A 25,083-nucleotide genomic window follows, 5' to 3' on the forward strand; every position below is an offset into this window, starting at 1 on the left:
CCAGTACCCCTAAAGTTAAAGGAACAAGCCGACTTATTGGGACTTTGTCTTATTCCCCGTATCTCCCAGAGTTAGATAAGTCCATACATACCCTTCTCATCTCTGTGCGTGCTGTAACTCTGTCTGGAGATCCTGGAGGTAACCGGCTCCATCTAGCCTACTGCTCCCAATAAGTGACAAAATAACGCCAACATGTTCCTATTTACATGTTGTGATTTGTAGAGTCACAGCGTGTACAAATAAGAAGGTCAGATGAGACACGGCCATCTTCTAAACGTATACACATATACTGGGAACTATATTGTTATGTTATTTTGTCACTTATTGGGAGCAGTAGGCTAGATGGAGCCGGTTACCTCCAGGATCTGGGCTGAGCTAGGCTAGTGGTGGGTGCGTCAGACAGAGTTAGAGATAAGAAGGGTATGTATGGACTTATCTAACTCTGGGGGATACGGGGAATACGCTAAAGTCCCAATAAGTCGGCGTGTTCCTTTTTAAGATTTTCACACAGGGAGGCAGAATATAAAGGATAAACATACCACTATTAAAAGAATATATTTTGTCTGCTTCCATGGCACCCAGGAAACACCTCTGTGCCATTTTGAGTCCACACCGTGACACAGGCCCAGCCTGCCCTCTAAAACGAATGTACGGGAGTCGTGACCGTCTGTCCCACATGCTTAGGCTCCCCTTTTGTTGACATTTGATTTTGTGGTTATAGATTCTCTTTAAAAAAAAAGTATATTATTCTTAAAACTGTGCAATTGTTTGTGTTGAGTTGTACATTTGTCTAGAGAAAAAGCTGTACTCTTTGATGCTGACATGTGCTTTGCCTTGGTTTAAAGAAAAATAAAGTTGTATGTATATATCTATATATAAAAAACCAAAACAAATGTGGTGTGGTGTGTGTGACTGGTTTCTTCCCTCTTGGTCTCCTTCCCCATTTTTGAAATAGATGTCCAGTCCTATTTCACCTACCGAGCAATTTTATAACTTTATTACTACTTTTAAGGATGGGGGAACAATCCTTGTCCCGATCACTGTATTCAAGGGTCAGTAGACGATATTCTCAAGCTTTTCAGAAACACCCTTTGTACGTACTGACTCTGCTGGAAGTCGCACGGCAGCCTGAGCTGTGAAACCAAATTGCTCGCCGAAGGAGCCAAACCAAAAAGGTTGAAAACCCATTTCCTTTAGAAGACACCCGGGTTTTTCGTGTGTGACACCAGTGAACATTAGTCATTTGAAAAGCCCCCCCCCCTCCCTGCTAGTACTACATGCAGCCCTGGAGCCCTGGACCTTTTTTTTCAGTGAATCAGCCTGGAAGTCATTTATATCAGAACAAGTCTGAACATGGAAGTAAAGGCAACGTGAGTGCACACGTTTAGAAAGGGCTGAAAAAAAAAAAAGAAGAAGAAAGATTAACACACAGGAAGTAGGAAGTGTGATCTGCGATATCTCCAGTTTGTTTGTGTGCGAGTGTGTGTGTGTGCGTGTGTGTGTGTGTGTGTGCGCGCATGCTCCAGTGTATGTGTATGTGTGAAATGAAACGCTGACCTGTGTAATGAGCTAAGGACAATGTCTCTCAAACTACCTCGCAACTGGGACTTCAGCACCTTCAAGGCTGAGACAGCTCGCATAGGTAAGCCGCCGGGCCGGGCTGCGTTCACTGTCAGCAGTGGGGGGGGGGGGTGCGGTGCTTTCACACTTCACTTTTTGGGGCACTTTTACAGTTTGGACGTGTAACTGTTTATTTTGATTCTTCATCATTTTGCCATCAAACCAGAGATGATAGTAAAGTAGAGTAAAACACATCCACGTAACAGAATTAAATTTAAAAAAATTCAATTTATCTTCAAGAATATCATTTTGTTGCAAATTCACTCATGGTATATACAGCCTAATTGAGGTACCATCCTATTGGCAAAGCAAAAAGGTTTTATTATAGAAAAGTAAATAAATCAGCTATTGAGGGGTGAATCTGAATCTGCATTTTTTTTCACCAGTGTGGGTTTTTGGGCAAGCTGTTGTTTGCTGTGTGGTGATGGTAACCAAAGTATTATTGCTCCATTTTCCTTTACACAAATTCACTGTCATCTAATGTTAGACCGGAAAAAAAAGAGAGAAAAGATCTGCTCTTGATACAGCATCGCCATTTATTAAAGAAAGTTTCTCCATTAAATTTCTTATTTCTTATTCTTCAAAAAAAAATAAAAAATGGTGATGCTGTAGCAAGAGCAGATCTTCCTCTTTCAAGTCCAGTGTGATGTTTTCCAAAGTACCTGCTTCGAAGAATTACTGGATGTGCAAATTGTTTCTTCGTAAAGTTTACTGTCATCTAACATAAAAAAAAAAAAAAAAAGATTGTTTCGATATTTAAACTTAAAAGCGTAAGCTTTTCTTAAATCACCTGAAAGTGACAACGTGCGTGCAGAAATGTGCGCTTGTGTACTTTAAAGTGACTGCACAGCAGTCTAGACTCACTAATGCCGTGCTAACCTCTTGTTTGCATAGGGTGGAATCAGTGCACCGGCATGCCTTGTTTCCTCTGAGGCTCGGATGGCACGACAGTTGCAACATTCAAATTAAAGTGGTTTGCACACACAAATGGTGACTGCAGAACTAAACAGTGCTGCTGTTGTTCACACCGTCGTGCATCATGTGTTGGCTCCTGCTCTAATCAATTTCACAATCAGTGGTACTGGTTGTTCAGCACTGTGGTAGGAAGTTGCCACTTTTGAGCACATTTGTTTTATCTCCTTCATGTTGACTGAATATCAGATGCTATTATGAGCTTTCTTTAGTATGAAAGCAGAACTTCCTGAAAGTTGGAGAGTCCCTCATGATTCTTTCACCTTGAGATGTTTTGTGGACCATGACTGTGACAGGTCTTACACTCGGGAAACGGCAGTGACGCGGGTTTTCAGCAGGAAACTGATGCAAGAGCTGAGTTTCTGCAGAGCTCTGACTTTGAGGCTGTCTGTATGTAACTCTGCCTACATACTGTGTGTGTGTGTGTGTGTGTGTGTGTGTGTGTGTGTGTGTTTACGTGTGTCATACACAGTCACACACACAGTCATACTGCTTCTGGTCTTTCAGAAGGATTTCAAGGGACAACCACAATTCTGCCAGTGCGCGGGAGTAAATGTTGATTTAAATTAACTTCCAATTTAATTCACTTCCTGATGCAGTACTCATCTGCTGTGTCACGCAGGAAGTGTAGGCTACGCTATGTTTATAAGATTTTCACCACTTTAAATTTCCGTCAAACTACCCTGTTTACGTTTACTTGGGGGGAACTGAAGCCCCTCGATGCTCTCGTCTAAGATACCAGACTCCCTTGACAGAACATGGGAGTTGATGGTCTATCGCTGCCTCGACCAGTTAGTTTGTTTGTGTTTTTATGTGGTGTTATTACTTTTGTGTTTTAAAAGGATTAGGAACTAACAAAACTAACAAAAAACTAACCAATCAAGGCAGTGGTAGACCATCAACTCCTGTGTTCTGTGAGGTAAAATGATGATGAGTTTTTGTCAATGGAGTCTGGTGGCTTTGACGAGAGCGTAAATAGCGGCTGATGGCAAGGTAAAGCAGTAAAAAATATTCGAAACGTAGCGTTAGGCTTACACTTAAACTGATATTGATTTTTTTGAGGTGGCTAAAATACATTTAGCTGCTATCAGCCCTATGTTCTCACAGCCCAATGGTTCCACATTTCTAAGAGTTTCTTTTCACTGAAAATTAGGCCCTATGTTCCCACAGCCCTGTGTGCCCACATTTCTAAGATTTTTCTTAAAATTAGGACCGATGTTAGGGTTAGGGTTACATTCCATCTGTAGTATATTGCTACTGGATAATAGGTTGGGTGTAATTGGCTACCAAATTGGGAGAAAGGGGGATAAAATCTGATACAAATTTATTCAATTTCAATTTTATTCAATTTTATTTATAGTATCAAATCATAACAAAAGTTATCTCGAGACACTTTACAGATAGAGTAGGTCTAGACCACACTCTATAAATTCCAAAACCCCAACAATTACAGTAATTCCCTCAACAATTACAGTAATTCCCTCAATTTCACAGTAATGAAAAGGAAATGTGGGAACATAGGGCCTAATTTTGGAAAACATCTTAGAAATGTGGGAACATAGAGCTGTGGGAACCTAGGGCTTAATCTTCAGTGAAAAGAAATTCTTACAAATGTGTGGACATAGGGCTGTGGGAGCATAGGCACGCTCCCCTGCTTAGCTTCCGTGTCTGCTTCTCCAAACTGGGGCTCCATCTACTCTAGCTAATACACTGACTATGAAGAGGTACCTCATACAACCCTGCTTCAATACATCTGAACTGATCTCTTTAACATAAAGGCAGGGAACAGGGGGAAACAGGTAGACAGGTGTGCAGGTGTGCACCCACTTTTAAATTTCTCCGTTGAATGTTTAACCATGAAACCTGATGACATGACAATTGTCTTTAGTTGTTGTTCTATATATAAAAAAAAGCCTCCACACAGTCAGTGGGAAACTTAATATAATCTCCTGTGTACCCATCTTGATGTGAAAGTCTTACACTTGAAGTCAGTTCCTTTTGAGGCCAGTTTAAAGGAACTGTGTGTTTGTTAGCTATGGGTGTGGTGTGACATTGGCCTCTGTGTGTGGGCTCAGGGTTCCTCAACAGCACTTTAACTTTCCACTAATCGAGGGAGGGTGACGCGTAGATCAAACCTCTAGGTGGAGACCTTCAAAGTGTCGATGGCCCTCCGGCGATGCTGTGGTCGCTTCCTGTTTACCCCGGTGCTGCCCTGCTTCTTCTCTTCTCCTCTATCATCTTGCTTAAGAAGACACGCTGAATTTAAGAACAACTGAGCAAGTGGGCTCAATCTCAATCCAGCTATCTCTGCAGTCCACAGTCCTGCGTGTGGCTAAGACCGTCTCCACAGGACTCTGTCTCCTCTGAGCCACGTAGACCTCTGCCTCCGTCCTTTCATCGCTCCATTTAACCATCACATCATGGCGCCCACAGTCACGCAACTCAAGGGTGACAAGTATCAGTCAAGGGTGAAAAAAAAAACCTTAAAAGAGGAATTTGGTGTCAGTTTCAGTTCAAGTTAAGTTGGTAACACTTGATAGATAGATAGATAGATAGATAGATGTGTGCAGGGTTCAAAATTAGCACCATCTACCAGCCAAATGCTGGTAAAATATGCGAGTGGCTGGTAGATTTGCTTCACTCACCAGCCAAAAATACAATGGTAATCTATTGAGTGGCTGGTAAAATTTGAACATTCACTAGCCATTTGGCTGGTGGACGAAAAAGTTAATTTTGAACCCTGGATGTGTGTATATGTATGTGTATATATATATATATATATATATATATATATATATATATATATATATATATATATATATATATATATGGATGTATGTATATGTATACATACACCAGCACATTCTCACCCAAGCACATCTCGCACATACACATTCATTCCATGTTCTCAATAAATAACTAAAAAACTGATTTGAAGGGGTGTGACATTTTGATGACTGAAAATACAGTACCAAGATGGTTTTTCTTTCCGGGTTTGGCTCCTTGCATTCCCGGGGCTGAGTCAGCTGTACAGCTATCCAAGCTAACTAGCTAACAACAGCTAACTACAGTTAGCGGTTACTCTAGCATCTCAAGTAACGTTAGCTTTATCTGTGCAAAACTCATTAAATCATCTCGGTATACTGCATTCACTGTTGTCCCACTGGTATTATAACTTTTATGACAACTCCAAATGGTTCACTTTACTTGAAGCCAAGGGGAAATATTCCTGACACAATTGCAATGGTCTCGTGACAGCTAATGTAAAAACAAACCACTTAATAACAGTTTATAGTTATGACGGTGTTATGTCCGTCTTATGCACACCCTTCAAATAAAGTGTTACTGTTAAGTCTATACAGAACTTAATCTCAGATTTTTCTAGCCCAGATACTGTATCTTCTACAGGGTGTCCTCAGAGTCAATGCAGGGGGGCCTCGAAATTATTGTTAATTTAAATAAATTAATAAATGTAAAAGTCTTAACATGAATCCAACATATTATTAGCAAATATAAATCCCCACTGTTTACTGGCCTATAGGTAAGGTAGTCACTAAAATAGGCACCCACAGATACAGTTAATCCTAAAGATTCACTGTGTAAAACATGATTTATAAAATCATGCCAACAATTATTAGGCTATTTGAATAGCTTAGTATTCTATGCAAAAGAGGTATGTATAAAGGCCTTAGGCGACCCTATACGTTAATGTAGGCCCAGTTTAATATGCTTCATTTTATACAGTATATGTAGTAGGGGGTCCCTGCTTCATCTCTCTTTCAGTTAAGGGGTCCTTGGCTTAAAGAACGTTTAAGACCCCTGTTCTGGCCTATTGTTTGTTGGCTTGGCTCCTTCAGCCCGCTGTGTTATTTATGTAGGACAATCACATCTGCATTGGTGCACCTTCCACAGGAAACTGGTCAGCTCAGACCAGCAGTTTTCTTTCAGCCTGAAACTGTTTAAGTGGGGAACAAAAATAGGCTACAGTTAGCAGGTCTCATAAATGTGACAGGCTGATGCATATTGATATCAAAAAGAGGAAGTGCTCTGTTCCATGTTTCGCAGCGCCGGCTGTGACACAGCACGTTGGGTATCGCTTTTAATGACACTTGTACCAACAGCATTTTTTTTGTGTTTGGCAGCGCGATCCAGGAGTGTGATACCGGGAGAGGGAGGCCCCGGCCCGGGCTCGCCGCGCTCCTCCAGGTCCATGGAGAGGCCGCTGAAGGCCGGCTGGCTCAAGAAACAGCAGAGGTCTTTAGTCAAGAACTGGCAGCAGCGTTACTTTGTGCTGAGAGGAACCACTCTGACCTACTACAAAGATGACAAGGAGACCACTGTCCAGGTGAGACACTGTGAATTTACTTTATTTTAGTCCAGACTAATACTTTTATATTGATTGTGATGTAATCCTATGTCTTCTTTTTGTCCTTTGTTGACATAAAACACAGTTGCATATTATGTCCAAAGCAATTCAAAATTGAATCACCGTTAAATGACTATAATAACATTTTCGAATTTGGTGCATGCAATAACTCATATGTGAGGATAAGACAAGTTATCAAAATAATTTCTTTTTCTATTAAATGTTCTACTTCTTTTACATTCAGTGATGTTGATGAAAAAGCAAACCAGCATTATCTAATTTTACCATTTAGTAATCTAAAGTCAGCATGTTTTTTGTATTAAATATCTTGCATTCATAGTTTAATTCATAGGTTAATCAGAAATGTGCCCTTTATCATTTCCAACCAACACCACAAACACTCTAGTTGTGTGGCTAACTTTGCACACTTCCTGTAAACAAAACAAATGGTGCTTGTCTGAACCCTCACAAAAGAGGCCTGCTGCCATTGGAAGTCTTTTTTGGTACACTTTTATCTAATTCACTGGTTTATGCTCATTTCTTTGAAATTTAAACAACCATCCAGCCAAGACCCTGCAGTCTTGTTATCTTGCTGTCAATGTGGGACACAAAATGGTGATTCTCTCCTTACATGTTGTGCAAAATGTGGACCAATTAGTGTAGAGACGATTAGACTATTACACTCCCATAGGCTTATTACTAGCTGGAATTTCCATAGCCTAGAAATCTAGACGCACCCTAGCGGCAGCAATTGTAATTTGCTGCCAGGGTCAGTCCATAAACATAGGGTCAGTCTAGCAACTCTCCATTGGCTTGTGAGCTGGAAAAACCAAATTCTGGTCAGGCCAATCACATCGTGTATAGAGTCGGTGGGCGTGCATAACATAATGACGGCAGAGTTGCGACGGTTCTGCGTGAATTGGAATTTCCTGCTACTTGAAAATGAAGATGGCTGCTGCTGCTGCTGCTGCTGGCGAACAGCGGTCTTTGGAATCGACTTTGGCCGTGACTCTGGAAGACTTGGAGTTAAGCGTTTCTTTGAGAAAAGAACAAAGAAAGGCACTGAAGTCATTCTTAAAAAAGGAAGATGTGTTCGGAGTTTTGAATTTTACAAATTAGGAAGCAATATAAGAAAAGTATAAGAGCACCAAATTCTGCATGAGTAGGCAGGTTGGAGTGGTGGATGGGTCGAACAAACACAAGACTTTCACTCAGGAGACCGGGGTTTGTGCCCATGTGAAATCATAAGTTAACTGTCACTTTTTAAAATGAGTCATCTTTTACGGACCTTAGTCGGCGACGTCATGTTATGTCCTCTTTATAGTATTTTTACGTGACTCATTTTAAGCCAGTCCCTGATGTTTAACTATAGCCTATATTTTTTTTTAGAGTCATTGCCAATCTACCTATATAGTTGTTCCACTAATCGATGTTTCAGGTATGAGCATACATTGGCACATATGGGGAAGTACACTGTACTGTATATGCCATATAGAACAAGAGTAGTTCCTAATTCAAATGATAATAGATCAGCAGTGAGCATTTTTCTCGCATTTTTCAGTGTGTACATCTGCAAAAGCTCTTGTGATACAATTTTAGGACCATAAAAGAAAATAAACTGTGCTACACCTGCAATGGAAATACCTGCTGAGGCCTTAACTACATTTACAAGACATACATGTAACCAAAAGTGTGTTGGAAAGGTGCTGACAACAACAACAAAAGTACAGGTGTGAGAAATGAAAGTGGTTGGTTGGTTTGGACATGACACTAATGTGCTATTTTCTGTGTGTTTGTGCTCCTGCTTTTTGGTCTCCAGGGAGTCATCCAGCTGCGGTTCAGTAAAGTTAATGAACTCCCTCCAAACCCAGATGATCCTGGGAAGTACCTCTTCGAGATCATACCACGTAAGCATATAATTGACCCCTAAATACATCACATACGGTTCATTCATATTTATTGCCTTGTGTCATATTTGTCTTCTTTATAAGTTACATAATTGTTTTTCCTTGTATGCCAGTATTTTTTAATTATTACTATTACTTATGACTATATTCAATAAGACTACATGTCCCTTTCGGGTATCTGTCTGTATGAATCAGCACTTACCTGCGTAGTGGAAAACTACCACAAACTGATTACAATCTCAATCTTCTCTGGAAATCTTATGTCATATCTGTCCTACTAAAGGTTTTGTTTTACTAAGATGCCTTCTTCCAACAATACCCATCCTTTCACAGGTCCAACTGGAGACAGAGAGCGATGTCCCTATGTGTTCATGGCAAACTCCCAGAGTGACATGGAGGAGTGGGTCCGCACAATGCGCAGGGTCATTGGAGTACCAACAAGTGGAGGTTCAGTAAAACCTTATATTGTTATGGAAACTGAAGTTATGTATGACATTGCAACTATCTTTTTTGACAAGACTTTTTTAGAAAGTAAATTTTCAGCTGAGAAGATTTGTACTGGCTTTCATGTCAGTACATTGAATATGTAGCTGGAGCCAGCTGCAGGTTAGCTTAGCTTAGCATTAAGACTGGAAACAGGGAAATAGCTAGCTTGACTCTGTCCAAATGTAAAAATAAATAAAAATCTGCCTCACAGAGACTGTCTTCCCCCAAAAAATGAGCAGCATTTACGACCTATATTTACCTTTATTGATAAAGGACAATTCCGGCGCAAAACGAAAATAAGGGGTTATTAACTGATGTGTACCTACTCTGTCGCTCTCTGGGACATGTTTTCATGCTAATTGGATGAGTTTGGAGCTTTGACGAGGCTACCCCGGACCGCTGGTTAGCTTACAATGCTAGTATTTGGGGCATAGGGACACTCAAGCCATCTTGGAAACCAGTCATGACTAGTCGAACGCCGTGGAACGTAGAATCTCCATAGACAGTATGGGAATCTCAGACTCATTTACACGGTGCTCGTTTTTCAACTAGTTATGACTGGTTTCCAAGATGGCTCCCGCAAGTAAACATGAACACGACGGTCTTTATAATCTGTTTTTTTAATAAACTATCTGTACACTTACAATGTTGTCAATGCTTCGGTTCACATTTAGGGACCCTCATTATGCTAACGTTATGGTGTGTTGATATTTCGAGCCTTTTTAGTGGTATTAAATAACGATTTAATTTGAGTGTCCCCATGCCCCAAATACTAGCATTGTAAGCTAACCAGCGGTCTGCGGTGGCCTCGTCAAAGCTCCAAACTCATTCAATTAGCATGAAAACATGTCCCAGAGAGCGACAGAGTAGGTACACATCAGTTAATAACCCCTAGGTTTGTTTTGCGCCGGAATTGTCCTTTAAGCAGCGCCCTCTAGTGGCCATAGTAATTATGACAAGAAAAAAGCAGGAAGTCATGTAACGTGGTATTTATACAGAGAACGTTGGTTTAAGGAGGGTAGGAAGGGAGGTGGATGGGTCAAACAAGCATCTCTTAAGCCAGCAGCTTGTTAGCTTAACTGCTATGCCCTGCAGTGCCCTGCTACACCCTGTAACGCCCTGCAGTGCCCTGCTACACTATGAACTACTAAAAATACTATTTCTAGTCATAGTTCCATTATCTTTATTGCGACTATCACTGCCACCGTTGCAGAATTACAGCCACTACGAGCCAGTCCCACAATGAGCTTTCCTCAGGATGTGCCATTTCTGTGTCTGTAGCTTTAAATGCTATTGAGGAGGAGAGAGGCGGGGCAAGGTGGAGGGTGGCGGTGTGGCCTTGACCAACTGCCATGCTTCGCTCGTTTGCAAGCCATGATGTGTCTCTCTTTCTCATGGGCGGGCCAAATTCTCTGGGTGGGCAAAGCAGTGAAAGGGAAGGTAACCTTTATTGGCCCATCTGAGCTTTCATTTTCTCAAAGGCAGAGCAGGATACCCAGGGCTCGGTTTACACCTATTGCCATTTCTAGCCACTTGGGGACCATAGGCAGGCTGGGGGAACGCATATTAATGTTAAAAAACCTCATAAAGTGAAATTTTCATGCCATGGGACCTTTAAAGCACAGCCACCGCCCTACAGTCCCTAAAAACTGTAAAGACCATATCAAAAGGGACAATAGTGTTGTTCATTTGAATGAGTAAAATGTTTGCTGATTCTACTGTATGAACATTACTGGTCCAAGATGTCACGTCTTACCTCTCTACCTGTCTGCAGTGTTTGGAAAGAGTCTCATGGACACAGTAACATATGAGCAACGGTTCGGGCCTCACATGGTGCCAATCCTCGTGCAGAAGTGTGTGGAGTTCATCAAAGAGCATGGCCTGAATGAGGAGGGCATCTTTCGCCTCCCGGGTCAGGACAATGCTGTCAAACAGTTCAGAGATGCCTTTGATGCAGGAGAGAGACCCTCCTTCCCCAGGTAACATACTTATGATTCCCTCTGTATAGACTGGAGCCAAATGAGCCATTACATTTAAAAAATGTCATGATTTCTACCTCAATATTACATTATTACTGATTCCAAAACAATTTGCTCTGATCCCACACAAGTATGTTTCAGTAGTAGTAGTTGTAGTTGTAGTAGTAGTAGTAGTAGTAGTAGTAGTAGTGGTAATGTATGGAAAGCCATTTTAACATTTAATAGCTAGACTGGATATTTATTGCAGATATCCATAATTATATTCTTCCTTGTTAAAAAGAACATCTCAGATATTCAGAATTGCATTCGTCCTATTCACAATTGTCGTTTCAGATATCCATAACATCATTCTTCCTAGGACAAATTAAGTCACTTTTGCCATTCATGTGTATTGGGCTTTCAATTTCAGATATTCACAACACCATCCAGAATCCACATTCTAGATTTCTGCAATAAGATTCTTCTTAGGAAGAACTCCAATTTCAGATATCTACAATCCAATTGTTACCCCACATCATTTTGATTTAAGCTTTCCAAAATGAAAAACCATTCCAGATATCCATAATGTAATTTTGAATATCTTAAAAACATTGTGACTAGTACAAATATAATTTTGCATATCCAAAATTTGCATTATGTCTAGTAAAAATACAATTTCAGATATCTTCAATTAGAATCATTACTAGATAAAATGCAATTGCAGATATCTACAAATCTGTTTTTCATTTTGGAGATCTAAAATTAAAATTATGACTAGTAACAATTGGATTGTAGATATCTGGAATCAGAGTTCTTCTTAGTAAAAATAATATTGCAGATATCTAGAATGCTGATTCTGGATAGGAAGACTGGCGTTGTGGATATCTGAAATTGAAAGCCCAATAAACATGAATGGAAAAAGTGATGCCATCTGAAATGTTTTTTTTTTTTTTTCGCAATAAATAGCCAGTTTAGCTATTAAATGTTAAAACTTGATCTTTTTACCCACTTCTTATGGATTGAACTTTAGTTTTGACTAGTACAGTCAAAGTTGTAGATATCTTGAGTACAATTTCTAATAGTAAGAATGTTATTGTGGATATCTTTAATTACCATTCTGACTTGTGAGAATATAATTTTGACTAGGAGAAATGCTATTATGGATATTTAAAATGTAATTACGGATAGTAGTGTGGTTCGATTAAATGTTCAAACGGCTTACCATAGATTTTGTTTAAAAAGGGAAGAAAAGGTAGCACGTCTCAAGTTCCCAAGTTAAGGAGGAAAAAATACTCTCATTTCCCTAATTATGCTCACATCACAATAAATGAACGCTTCATAAATTGAATGAATGTGTTCATTAATTGTGATGTGAGCATAATTAAATAAGTGAAATTAGAGTATTGTGTCCTCCTTAACTTGGGAACTTGAGATATGCTACCTTTGCTTCACTTTTTGAACATATCTGTTGGATTTTGGGTTCAGAACTCCAACAAGAATCTCCATTGTTGAATCTCAAACTTTTTTTACAACTGGCTTGCCATAGTTAGTGTGTATGTGGCATAAACTGTATATGAAACAGGGTTATTCTGGTTATTTTAAATACACAGGAGTATAAAGTGGTTATAAAGTAGCAGGGTCACACATCTCAAAAACACTGAACAGGACCAGCAATGTCTTTGTTAATCATTTTAAGCCCTCTTTAAACCAGGTTGGTAAATGCATGAGCCTAAGAAGGTCACTGCTATATAAGGAGAAAAAAGTCCTCACCTCAATCAATCAGCATCAGCTTTCTTTTTTCTGAGAAAGCAAGGAGAGATGAGAGAGATGCAGAGCGCCTGATAGATTTCTGTCTGCTCAGAGCTGAAGGCGGTACCACATCCTGTTCTGGCAGACACACAGGAGGAAGCCTGTATTACTCAACATCACAAGCTCCTCTGACAGAGCACTGTTGATTCAAACATCCATTTCACCAAACTCGCTTGTCTGTAATGTAGTGTGAGCACAGTCAAGGAGCAGCCAGCAGGGCGGCCAAAGGATGCTTTCAGGCCAAAACTAATAATGTTTTCCCCCTCGGCAGAGTCAACAAAACTGAATCCAAGCCTGCTGCACCGCCAGCTAAATATATAAAACTATGCCCAGAGGCCCAAAGTGTCCAAAAACAGCAAAAACCTAGAGGACTTTGTAAAGCCTGTTTTTAAACTACAAGCCTATGTAAATGCTTTGATTATTTATTTTTTCCTTTTGTATTTTACAAAAACAAACTAAGATCAGACCGAGCACAAATAGTTTGTATCTTAAGGCCCTGACACACCAACCCGATTATCGTCCGTCGGACAGTCTGGCGAGGTCGGTGACTCAAGTCTGTTCGGTGTGTCCTGTGCCATCGTCAGTCTTCCTTTGGGCCGATTTCACATGTTGAATCACAAGACGGGCAGTCAAACTCAATGGCCAATCTGATTGGTGGAGCGCTAACCTGGAAATGACGAGCGGGATGAGCCTGACTAACGCCTCTCAAAATCTGACGAAAATCTTTTAAAGGGGTGATAGAATGCAAAACCGATTTGACCTTGTCATAGTTGATTAATGACAGTTTGGTGGGTAAATAGGACATACATAGAACCTCAAAATCCCAATGACACCTCTTTCCTGTGCAAATCTCACTATTTGAAACTGCCTCTGGCTCTAGTCTCTATGTTTGTCACGCCCCAACATTTACATACACAACTGACCTGAGATCAGGTAGTCTTCTGAATCTAGGTCGCGCAGATCTCTGCTATTCCATTACAAATTTCACTTCTGAAACTTTTTTATGCGTGAAATCAACTATGTAAAGCTCAAATATGGGCCGTTTTACGAAAATTGATGGTTAATTGCAAATTTTGTCTGACTGTGTGTCGGAGTTCAGCGGCTAATGCTGCCTGTGTTGCTACATCGCCGCCCTGCCTGTCCTCCTTCACAGACCCCTGGTGTGCCAGGGAAATCCAAACTGAGCAAGCAACAGTGTTAAAACTAGAAAAATAAAAACTACAACAACAACAAGAAAATCATAAAACAACAACAAGAAAATTATGAAACAACAATAAGATGACAATAACATAACTTTGGAAAAGAAAAGTAAATAGGGGTGTTAGTCTATCTACATAGTCTTCCATTGTCAGACCTATCTCGAAGTTTGTTGTTGTTTCTCGAAGTGATGGGATTTTGAGAACGGCAACACACAGAGAGAGAGAGAGAGAGAGAGAGAGAGAGAGAGAGAGAGAGAGAGAGAGAAAGTCAGGCAATTACCCTGGAAATGTACTTCCGTTGACTCAGATTAGTCTCTACAGGTCTTAAGCTTGCTAATGTTTGAGTCAACACTTTTGAGTCCACATTTAAAGGTCCCATGATATAGTGCTCTTTGGATGCTTAGGCCTTAGTGGTCCCCTAATACTGTATCTGAAGTCTCTTTTATATAGACCTTAGTGGTCCCCTAATACTGTATCTGAAGTCTCTTTTATATAGGCCTTAGTGGTCCCCTAATACTGTATCTGAAGTCTCTTTTATATAGACCTTAGTGGTCCCCTAATACTGTATCTGAAGTCTCTTTTATATAGGCCTTAGTGGTCCCCTAATACTGTATCTGAAGTCTCTTTTATATAGACCTTAGTGGTCCCCTAATACGGTATCTGAAGTCTCTTTTATATAGGCCTTAGTGGTCCCCTAATACTGTATCTGAAGTCTCTTTTATATAGACCTTAGTGGTCCCCTAATACTGTATCTGAAGTCTCTTTTATATAGGCCTTAGTGGTCCCCTAATACTGTATCTGAAGTCTCTTTTATATAGACCTTAGTGGTCCCCTAATACTGTATCTGAAGTCTCTTTTATATAGACCTTAGTGGTCCCCTAATACTGTATCTGAAGTCTCTTTTATATAGACCTTAGTGGTCCCCTAATACTGTATCTGAAGTCTCTTTTATATAGGCCTTAGTGGTCCCCTAATACTGTATCTGAAGTCTCTTTTATATAGACCTTAGTGGTCCCCTAATACTGTATCTGAAGTCTCTTTCCAATAATTCAGCCTTGGTGCAGAATTACAGCCACTAGAGTCAGTCCCACAATGAGCTTTCCTTATGATGTGCCATTTCTGTGTCTGTAGCTATTGAGGAGGAGAGAGGGGGGGCAAGGTGGAGGGTGGGGGTGTGGCCTTGACCAACTGCCACCTTTCTCGTTTGAAAGCCATGATGTCTCTCTCTCTCATGGGTGGGCCAAATTCTCTGGGCGGGCAAAGCAGAGAAAGGGGAGGTAACCTTGCTCCTTATGACCTCATAAGGAGCTGATTCTAGATTGGTCCATCTGAGCTTTCATTTTCTCAAAGGTAGAGCAGGATACCCAGGGCTTGGTTTACACTTATCGCCATTTCTAGCCACTTGGGGACCATAGGCAGGCTGGGGGAACGCATATTAATGTTAAAAAACCTCATAAAGTGAAATTTTCATGCCATGGGACCTTTAATGAAAAAAATACACCATGGTAAAACCATAACAGCAACCTTCTTAAAGAGAATGTAAATAAGCAAACTGTATATCTATGATGTACTGAGCAGGTTGCAAGTTTTTTTCAAATACATGCCAACTGATGTACTGGCAAATTAATACGCTAGTCTAGCGTTGCGTTCTGTGTTCGTGGTCTGAATGTCATTTGTACTTTGTAATTGTACTACGATCTGCCGGCGATTTGATTTCGCCCTGCAGCTCAGGCTGGAAACCTGTACATGTATCTATCCTGCTTCCGTTACAAATTTGCGGGGACCGATCACAAACTGGCTTATCCACCTGACGCGCTATTGGCGGGTTTAACACGGTGACGATAGAGAAGCGACCAAGCTGCTTTTTGTTTACATTCAACATGGCGGCCACCGAAGCGCAGCACTCCACAGCAGCAACCCGTTGATGCCGCTGTTGCTGCTATGTCACCCGGATTGTTGGTTCTGATTGGTTGAAGGACTATCCAATTGCGTACAGGGTCATTTGAACTATGCCCGTTGGTCACGCCTCTCATGCAGTAGAAAATACATAGCGGACTCCCAGACTAATGTTCAATCTTAAAAGATTGAGCTTGGTCTGGTGATAGCCAGACTAAGTTGTACTGTTAGTGGATGTTCATTGGATGATTTGTCATTGACTGCAGTGACACAGATGTCCACACGGTGGCGTCGCTGCTCAAGCTGTACCTGCGCGAGCTTCCTGAGCCCGTGGTGCCCTGGACTCAGTACCAAGACTTCCTGGACTGCACTAACAACATGCCGGACGTCAGCACCACAGAGGTAGGCTTATCTAATAATAAATAAATAAATGCTAAAATAGGTCTATAGAGTGTCTGTATACATTGTGTATGTGTGTACATGCAGGAGCGGTCCTGGGGTATTTTGAGTGTGTGTGTGTGTGTCCTTTAATCTCTTGCTCATGTTTCCTCTCAGGGTTGGGAAAAGCTGGACAAACAAATCGCCCTTCTCCCCAAAACCAACTACAACCTTCTCAGTTATGTCTGCCGGTGAGTGGAAGGTGGAGCGCAAAGCATTACGTAAAGGCATACCGCGATGCCTTTGTGGTTACATAGGACATACGATAATTGGAAAGATAACACAATGTCTTTCTCATGGTACTCATAATTGAAAATGGTCAATGTTTAATATCTTCACTGACCAAGACACTTCAGATCAGTTTTTTTAAACTCAGAATGTTAACACATCTCCACCCCAAGCAGTCTGCTAAATCCTGCAGATTATCATTCTGGATCATCACCGCTGAAAACAGTAAAAAAAAACTGTGTTGACATTAATCATTGCAATCGATGCATCGCGACGCGGACGATTCTGCATCGATGCAGTGACGGACCATAATCGATTATGGCCTACTGATGTTGCTTGTTGATTTTTGCCCTTTTGTCTTCTGTGTTCAGACTCGGCTAAGTTTAGGAAATGTCTTTTTTAAGAGCAGATATAATAAAAGGGGACTTCAAATATATATATGACTGCTTGAATTTGTTGATGAAAACCACGTGTAGCATTAAATAATAACATTGAGGAGGCGACACATCGCGATGCATCGGGATATTGAATCGTTGACAGGATAATCGTAATCGAGACCTATGAAGATTCATGCCCCTACTCTTTGCCCTGCAGGTTTTTGTTTGAGGTGCAGCTGTACTCCAAGGTGAATAAGATGAATGTGGAGAACTTAGCTACAGTGATGGGGATCAACTTGCTCAAACCACAGATAGAAGATCCCATCACTGTGATGAAGGGTAAGAAACATGTGTCCTGAAATAACGTGTACACATCTATGTTCAATTATGTGGATGTGTCTGACATTCTGGTCCAAAACAGTCTAATCATATAATTTATTTGCTGTATTGGCTGTGAAATCTGTTTTGCTCAACATCTGGGAAAAACCCTTAATCCAAATGATGTAGGACTGCTTATTTTATTAAGCAATTTTATGTGGCAATACTGTGCCATGACATCCTTCTGTTTTTTGGAAACTATATTTAGTGCAATAAAGCAGCCTTTAACAATAATGCCTCAGTACCACTCAGACCTGAAGTAGCAAAAAAACGTGCTACTTTATCAATTCCAAACACTTTGCCTACTATCTCCACTGACAAACAGTATGTCTATGCCTACAGTACATATCTGAACTGTACATAATTGCAAAAAAGAACAAAAAAAACTCAATCAAAACGTTCAGCTCAAGGGAATTTTCAAAAGAAAGCGAATCAAGAATTTGCATAAGAGCCTAATGAGAAGACGTTTTGATCATAATCTTTTCACGTTTGTGTTTGTTTTTCTTCGCAGCGACTCCTCAGATCCAGAGGCTGATGACAGTGATGATCAGACAGCACGAGACTCTGTTTCCTCTCTCCAAAGACGTGCTTCCCTCCCCTCCCTCAAACAAGGCCGAAAGCCAGAAGAACACGCCCCGAAGCTTTGTGGGCTGGGAGTCTGCAGAGGTACGAGCTCTTGACCACACATTAAGCCTCTGAAATATTGAGAATGTCATATTTTTAGGGAATGTTTTGAACACTATAACATATCCTAAAAAACAGGACAAGGCCATAACCCAGTGGAAAAGGAACACATACCTGAACATCCATAACGATATAAAAAAGTTAGCTATTTTGCTAACAGTGCTAATTCCACCAGATGGGGCAATTTGTCTTGACAAAATCTATGGATTAAATACCCCCACAGTCAGAAACTATTCTTACATTCGTGATAAAGTTGCCAAGTTTTCAAAAGCGTCAACAATTGTTAAGTGGCTTGAAGACAGGGGTGGCAAAACTGAAATTAGCTCCTTCCCTACCTTGCTTATCGCTACCATTCTCATGTCTGTACGGTAAATATGTAGGCTAGCTGGAGCCAACAAACGGTTAGCTTAGCATGAAGACTGGAAACGGGGGAAACAGCTAGCCGGCTGGAGCTGTCCCCGGAAATGTCCCTGGTTTTCACTGTGACTGACACTTCGGTGAAGTTAGAATTACTTAGTTATATTCACAGATTCGAACTTCCGGGATCAATTACTCTACAGCGAAATGTTATTAAATCACAAACGACGCATCTTTCCTACCGTAGTGAGGTAAACAACGAGCTACAAACTAATTTTCATCTAAAAGAGCCGTCCTCCAACCTGGAGAAATAACATTATTGGTCTCTACGAGCAGTCGGCGGTGAGACGGCAGTAAGACGAGTGCTTAGGGACCGTCTACAAACTACAATACCGAAAAGAGATTCAACAAAAATATTTATTAATTTAATGATTAAATAAGGTAGTGTCTCCAAACTTACCTCAATTATAAATTGTCTCCTGCTAGTTGTACTACAGCACTTACTTTAAAAAAAATGAGCATATTCATAATTTTGGGGAATATTGTTTGCCAAAAACATTTAATATTTTAATAATTAAATATAGTCATGTCTTTAAACTTACCTCACATATAATTAGTCTTCTGCTGGTTATACTATAGCACTTACTTTTCAAAAATAGGCATATGCCTAATTTTGGGGAATATTTTTGCCAAAGAAAATGTATATGTCATAATTACAGAGAGTCATGTCTCCAAAACTACTCCACACATAGAAGCCCCATGCTGGTTGTACTACAGCACTTACTTTTCAAAAATAAGCACAATCATAACTTTGGGAAATATGTTTTGCCAAATATTTAATATTTTAATAATTAAATAGAGTTGTGTGTCTAAACTTACCTCAAACATACTTTGTGTTCTGCTGGTTGTACTTCATCACTTACTTTTCAAAAATAGGCATGTGCATAATTTTGGGGAATATTTTTTGCCCTCCTTTTTCTTTTCTTTTTTTAAATATATGTCATAACTTCAAAGAGGCATGTCTCCAAAACTACTCCATACATAGAACCCCCCCTGCTGGTTGTCTGAATAAATTTAAGTTTACAAAGATAAAAACATTACCTGTTTTGGAGGTATTTACGCTTCTGAGCTGAACATGTCCCCGGATTTTGTCTCAGAAATCTGGGGACATTTAAAAACCCCTGTAAAAACCACCAGTTGTGGCTTTTACAGTTCAGTTTTTGTACAGCTTAAACAAACAACATGCAATGTGTTAATAGTGAGCTTTAGAAGTATCAGTAGACAGACTCTCTCTCTGGAGAGAGCTAGGCTAGCTGTTTTCCCCATTTCCAGTCTCTCTGCTAAGCTAACTATATGTAAATTAACTAATTAAATAAATGGACAACTATGAAAATGGAATCGTTCTTCTCACCCAACTCGCGGCAATAAAGCAAATAAAGCTTATTTCTCAAAATGTCAAAGTTTTCTTTTAATGCTTGAATGATGCCCAGTGAAAAAACGGACACACGTTAGCTGACCTTCCGACATTAAACCACTAGCAGAAGTTTCAGACAGAGAACCTATTTACAACTCTTTATACAGTCAACTGTATACAAGTACCTGCTGACATTGGCACAAATACTAACAGTACCAGGGTGATTGTGTGCTACATAAAATGCTAATTTGTGTGAATATGCCAACATTAAATGCTAATGTTTTGGGTCCTACAATTTTTGAAAAAAAAAAATTTCTGACCACTAGCTCACCAACACTTAAAATGGTTTCAAATGGATGACGGATGGATAATGGCTTTAAAGCTTCATAGGCCTTTTTCACAGCAGCAGCGTTTTGAGTTGTCATTAAAGCACAGGTGTTACTAATAATAACATTAACAATGGCTCCCCAGGGCCCTGAAATAAAAGCAGATAAATGGAATTCTGCCATCATTAATTTAATATTAATAAGCAGCGTTTCCTAGCCTGGTTGACACCAGACCCTTTTCAGTTGTAACTGAGAGTGGGTCTGGGCAAGCTTCATTCATTTCCAAAGGGGCGTCACCAACGGACGCCGCTCAAATGCCTTTCGGAGCAATTGGGTAGTCCTTCAACCAATCAGACCAATGATCTGGGTGACGTGGCAGCGACAGCGGCATCAACGGGTTGCTGCGCTTCGGTGGCCGCCATGTTGAATGTAAACAAAAAGCTGCTCGCCGCCGCTGCGCTGTCGTCATCGTGTAAAACTCAACGTTGATTGGTGCCTCGATTTTGAAAAATTGGAAATGGGCTTGAATGGGCTCTTGGCCAGAGGCAATTAAATTTGCCAGAAGTTTGTCAGGGTTTTTCGTAGTCATATTTAAAAATCTCCAGTTAGCTTTTAGCACTGACTTAATGTAGAGCCCTATGGAATCTGTCTTATAGCTTTTTTAAATTCTCAGTTTCACGATTACGTCCATGACTCTGTCACAGAAACAATTTGGCTCTACATTAATGCTGCCATAAGTCTGTGACTGGACCCAGGCGGGCCCGCGTCGAAAAAAGACACTTGTCAACGGGCCTAACTAGGGTTGGGCGATGTCCCCCTAAATGCTGCCCTGTTGGTAGGGGCATTTCTTTTACAACTTGACCTACTTTCACTTAAGTACGGTGCAGTAAAGTCAATCAGATGTCCGTGATCTGCGTAACGACAGTACAGTGGGACGTCTGCCTTCAACAGAGCGACAGTAATAACCTAATATACCATCATTACTGAGATTAAACTACATTCTCGGTTATGTTTGATGGTGGCTCTCCATCGTGATGTCGGCCAGCCAGTCACGATGGACGATGATATCGTCCATCTGCACAAACCTAGGCCTAACAACTTTTCTGGGGGAAACCCCTGATAAGTCAAAATGTCTTCACGGGAAATCCATGCCCTAAATCCCACTGATTATTTATGATTTAGTAACATATATTGTATTTAATTTGAACACATTATATTGAACTATCTACAGGAATATTTGACAGGGGTCCATAGTGGTGCTCTATGAATTTGCAGAGTGCGGTTAGCTGGAATGATGACCTTTAACATCACAAACACTTTCTGTGCTATTGATATTTTCCAAGTTGCTGTGGTTCAGTTCATGGTTTTTCCTCAACTGAAGTTTATTTCTGCCTCCTCTGATTTTAAAATAACAACTGCACATAGTATAGTATTTATACGTAGTATATTTACATCTGTAATTAATCGTCAGTTGTGTGTTTGTCTCAGATGGGTGATGCATCTCTCTCTGAGTCTCCAGAAGAGGAGGAGGACAATGACAGTCCAGGTCCAGGCAGAGGAAACTGCAGCCCCCAAGACCTGCCTCAGGCGCCTCGCTCACCTACCACAGACTGGATAAGCCCGCGCAAACGCACTCAGACCCTGCCCACCTTCAACTGCCCCCTCACCGGGATGGCAGCCAAGGCGGAGGCCCTCAACCGCTGGAGTAACATCCAGGAGAGCGTGGAGGAGAAGGGCGGGACGCTGTCGGAGGACATTTTTAAGATCCTGGACCTAGGGAGTTCAGGTTCATTGTTCAGGGGGGCTCAGATCAGTAACAAGGAGGGCGAGGATAGGTTAACAGCCCGAAGAGGAAGCGACAACACAAGTCTATCTACTGCTGGCTCCCAAAAACCTGACGGCGACTCCCAGCCTGCCCAGGTGCTGTCTCGGCAGACGAGTGTAGGGAAGCTGACGGCGAGCGCTTCGGTTCCGCAGGTGGACAGCAGGTCTGAGCCGGAGAAAGACACCCAGCGGCTGGTAGACAGGTGAGTTGGTCGGACTATGTATTTTTATTACTATTTAAATCGTTAGTTGTTGGCACTTGACCCTATTTATAGCAACAAAAAGGACAGGGGGAGATATAGTTAGAAAAACAGTTTTATGATAATAAAGAGGCACTGTTTATTTCATAGGCTGTAAATTTGTTATTATACTATATGGGTCACATAGCAGTGATATATATCCAAAAGATGTATCCTGGAAGTCATTCAGAACTTTAATTTGTTTACAAAAGTAATACATGTCTTTAAATTTGACCAAAAGCGACTATTATGTCGCTAATCGCAATTATTTGTGAGACAATTAATCGTACAGCAATATTTGGAATTGTTACAGGTCTACTGAGGAGTCCCACTTAACTGGCACAACACCAGACTATACAGTAGGGCTGAGCAATTCATTGAACATTTAACCGCATTTACGAATTTGATTCCTAATGATCACCGAAACAGAATAATTGAGTCGAACGATTATTTTGCTCATCACGTTTTGCAAGTGAACTCTTATTTTGTCTGGTGTTCTGAATTAATTTTTTTTATTGAAATTTCACAGTTCAAGGTCTTTTCACTGTTGATTTGTTTAACTGTTTCAGAGTTTTTTTAAGTTCAATAATCGCAACCTCTTTCCAAAAGACAATGAGTCATAGTGTTAAATAATTTCAATATTGACCAAAATCATCGCAATAATGAATTTTTCCATAATGGAGCAGCCCTACCAGAGGTACCCTCACCGACCATTACATGTGGTATGAAGTTATTTACCACAAAATTAATGTTTTAACAATATTGTCAGGTGTTGATTTGTCAAAAAATCAACTCCTATATTTCTTAGGTAAAAGTTTGGGGGTGTATGCATATATTGTATGTTTATACGTATATATGTATAGAAGTGTATAGGGGTGCAGATATATGTGTATATGCTTATACATAGATATATATCGTTACTTTGTTTTTGCTATTAGGGTTGTTTTTGTTATTATTATTATTATTATTATTATTATTATTAACATGATTGTTCCAAGTACAGTATTTCTTGCTTTGGGAATATTGTAGGAATGAGAGTCCTATCTTGACAGAATAAAGCAGATCACTAGACCAGAATCCAGATGACACTAACTTTTAGGAAACTCTCGACACAAGTAGATTTACATTGAAAACAGGTGTAGTAATCTTGCTCCACTGGCAGAATTTTGCCTTATAAAGAAAATGTAATTTTAGAACTCAATATTACACAGTGACAGACATATTTTTGGACTGGATTCATTTGTTTTTGCAGTGACGAAGATGGATTTTTTCCCCCAGACTTTTACTGTATGTCTGAACCCTCCGTGTCTCTCACTGTCTCTTGCAGTCTGCGGCAGGAGAACAAGGAGCTGAAGGCCGCCGTAGCGGAGCTGCAGTCGTCTCTGGAGGCAGAACGCCGCCGCGTGGCCGATCTGGAGATCTCCCTGAGGAATGCAGAGCGCAGCCGCGACGAGGCCCAGAGACGCAACGATCAGCTGCAAAGAGACATTCAGCAGTTCCTTCCCAAAAAGCCACACGCTCCCACCTAACGAGTCGTTTTCAGACTCACTGGTCTATGGATTTATGACTAGCGTTAACCTCAACAGAGCTAATTTCACATGAACTGGTTATGGAAAATACTATTGTCCTCCAGTGGGATGACACTGGATCATTTCCATCTGAGCTCTGTTTGCTTCTCAAGATAAATTATTGGCGCATTTGTTTGTGCCTGTGAGTGTGTTAAGTAGAGATCTAAATGTCCGTTAAAATTTCTATTCACATTAGAGACTTTACACAACACGAGTTGGTTCCTCCCTACTGCAGGAGTCATGGCACTGCTTTGATCTGGTGTGTCCATGGAAATGCAAGGCCGGACAACTTCAGCTTAGACGGAACCCTTTGTTCAACTGGACTGAATTAATGTTAATGGTGGACAGTACAAATACAATTTGTACACTTGGAGAGTGAATAGTCCATCATTTCATGTTTCATTTCAGTGGTAAAATAATAAAAGAGCACACATGTAAGTGTATTTTGTTGATGCATGACGACAAAGCTTGCTCCACATATGTACTATATCAACACATCCGTGTGTCTTAAGTATTTGTACATCAGCCTTTCAGATACAAATAAACTGATTACATATTGAAGCAAAAAGCTGAGATAAACAATAAGGCAACAGAAAGGTAAAGTCCCTCCCCTTCCTGTGGACCTCATGGGACCTTATTTCGGAAAAAAAGATCTATGGTAGTGAACGGGGAGAGACTAATTTGATTGCTGTTTGAATTAAGCCATGAATTACACATATGATGTTCGTCAGTTCGAAAGAAGAAAGTCTCAGTTTGTCGTAGGTTTGTTAGTATTGCACTCGCTAAGTAGCACTAAACACGAAGTATATAATTATTATGACTGGCTGATGGAAAACCGCAGTTTTTCCGGCATTTGTATTGGACATGGTGACATTGTCGAAATTGACCATTAATATCAAACTTTCATGGCAATCCATGTGATAGTTGTTGAGATATTTTAGTCTGTTCCAACGGGCCGACTGAATAACATTGCCATCCTGAGAGCCATGCTGCTAACCTGGCAAACAATCAGATAGTACTTTGATTTACCTCAGAGA

General features: G+C 40.5%; 1 protein-coding gene across 1 annotated transcript; it reads left to right on the top strand.

The window, feature by feature from the left end:
• The first annotated feature begins 1,328 nt into the window (after positions 1-1,328).
• Positions 1,329-24,566, top strand: arhgap25 (Rho GTPase activating protein 25). The gene is made up of 11 exons (XM_028578096.1): positions 1,329-1,642; positions 6,735-6,937; positions 8,778-8,865; positions 9,199-9,312; positions 11,126-11,330; positions 16,480-16,615; positions 16,769-16,842; positions 17,474-17,595; positions 18,146-18,300; positions 21,904-22,442; positions 23,806-24,566. The coding sequence occupies exons 1-11, from the start codon at positions 1,579-1,581 to the stop codon at positions 24,005-24,007; spliced, it is 1,902 nt and encodes a 633-aa protein (XP_028433897.1). The 5' UTR covers positions 1,329-1,578; the 3' UTR covers positions 24,008-24,566.
• Positions 24,567-25,083: the final 517 nt, after the last annotated feature.

This window comes from Perca flavescens, chromosome 5, assembly GCF_004354835.1.
Source record: "Perca flavescens isolate YP-PL-M2 chromosome 5, PFLA_1.0, whole genome shotgun sequence".
NCBI classification, from domain to species: Eukaryota; Metazoa; Chordata; class Actinopteri; order Perciformes; family Percidae; genus Perca; species Perca flavescens.

Bases quoted from the DNA above. Each gene is read 5' to 3' on its own strand.
- arhgap25 (XM_028578096.1), top strand. From the start codon at position 1,579: ATGTCTCTCAAACTACCTCGCAACTGGGACTTCAGCACCTTCAAGGCT. The intron at 1,643-6,734 runs GTAAGCCGCCGG...TGTGTTTGGCAG, and splicing joins GGCTGAGACAGCTCGCATAG to CGCGATCCAGGAGTGTGATA. The intron at 9,313-11,125 runs GTTCAGTAAAAC...ACCTGTCTGCAG, and splicing joins TGGAGTACCAACAAGTGGAG to TGTTTGGAAAGAGTCTCATG.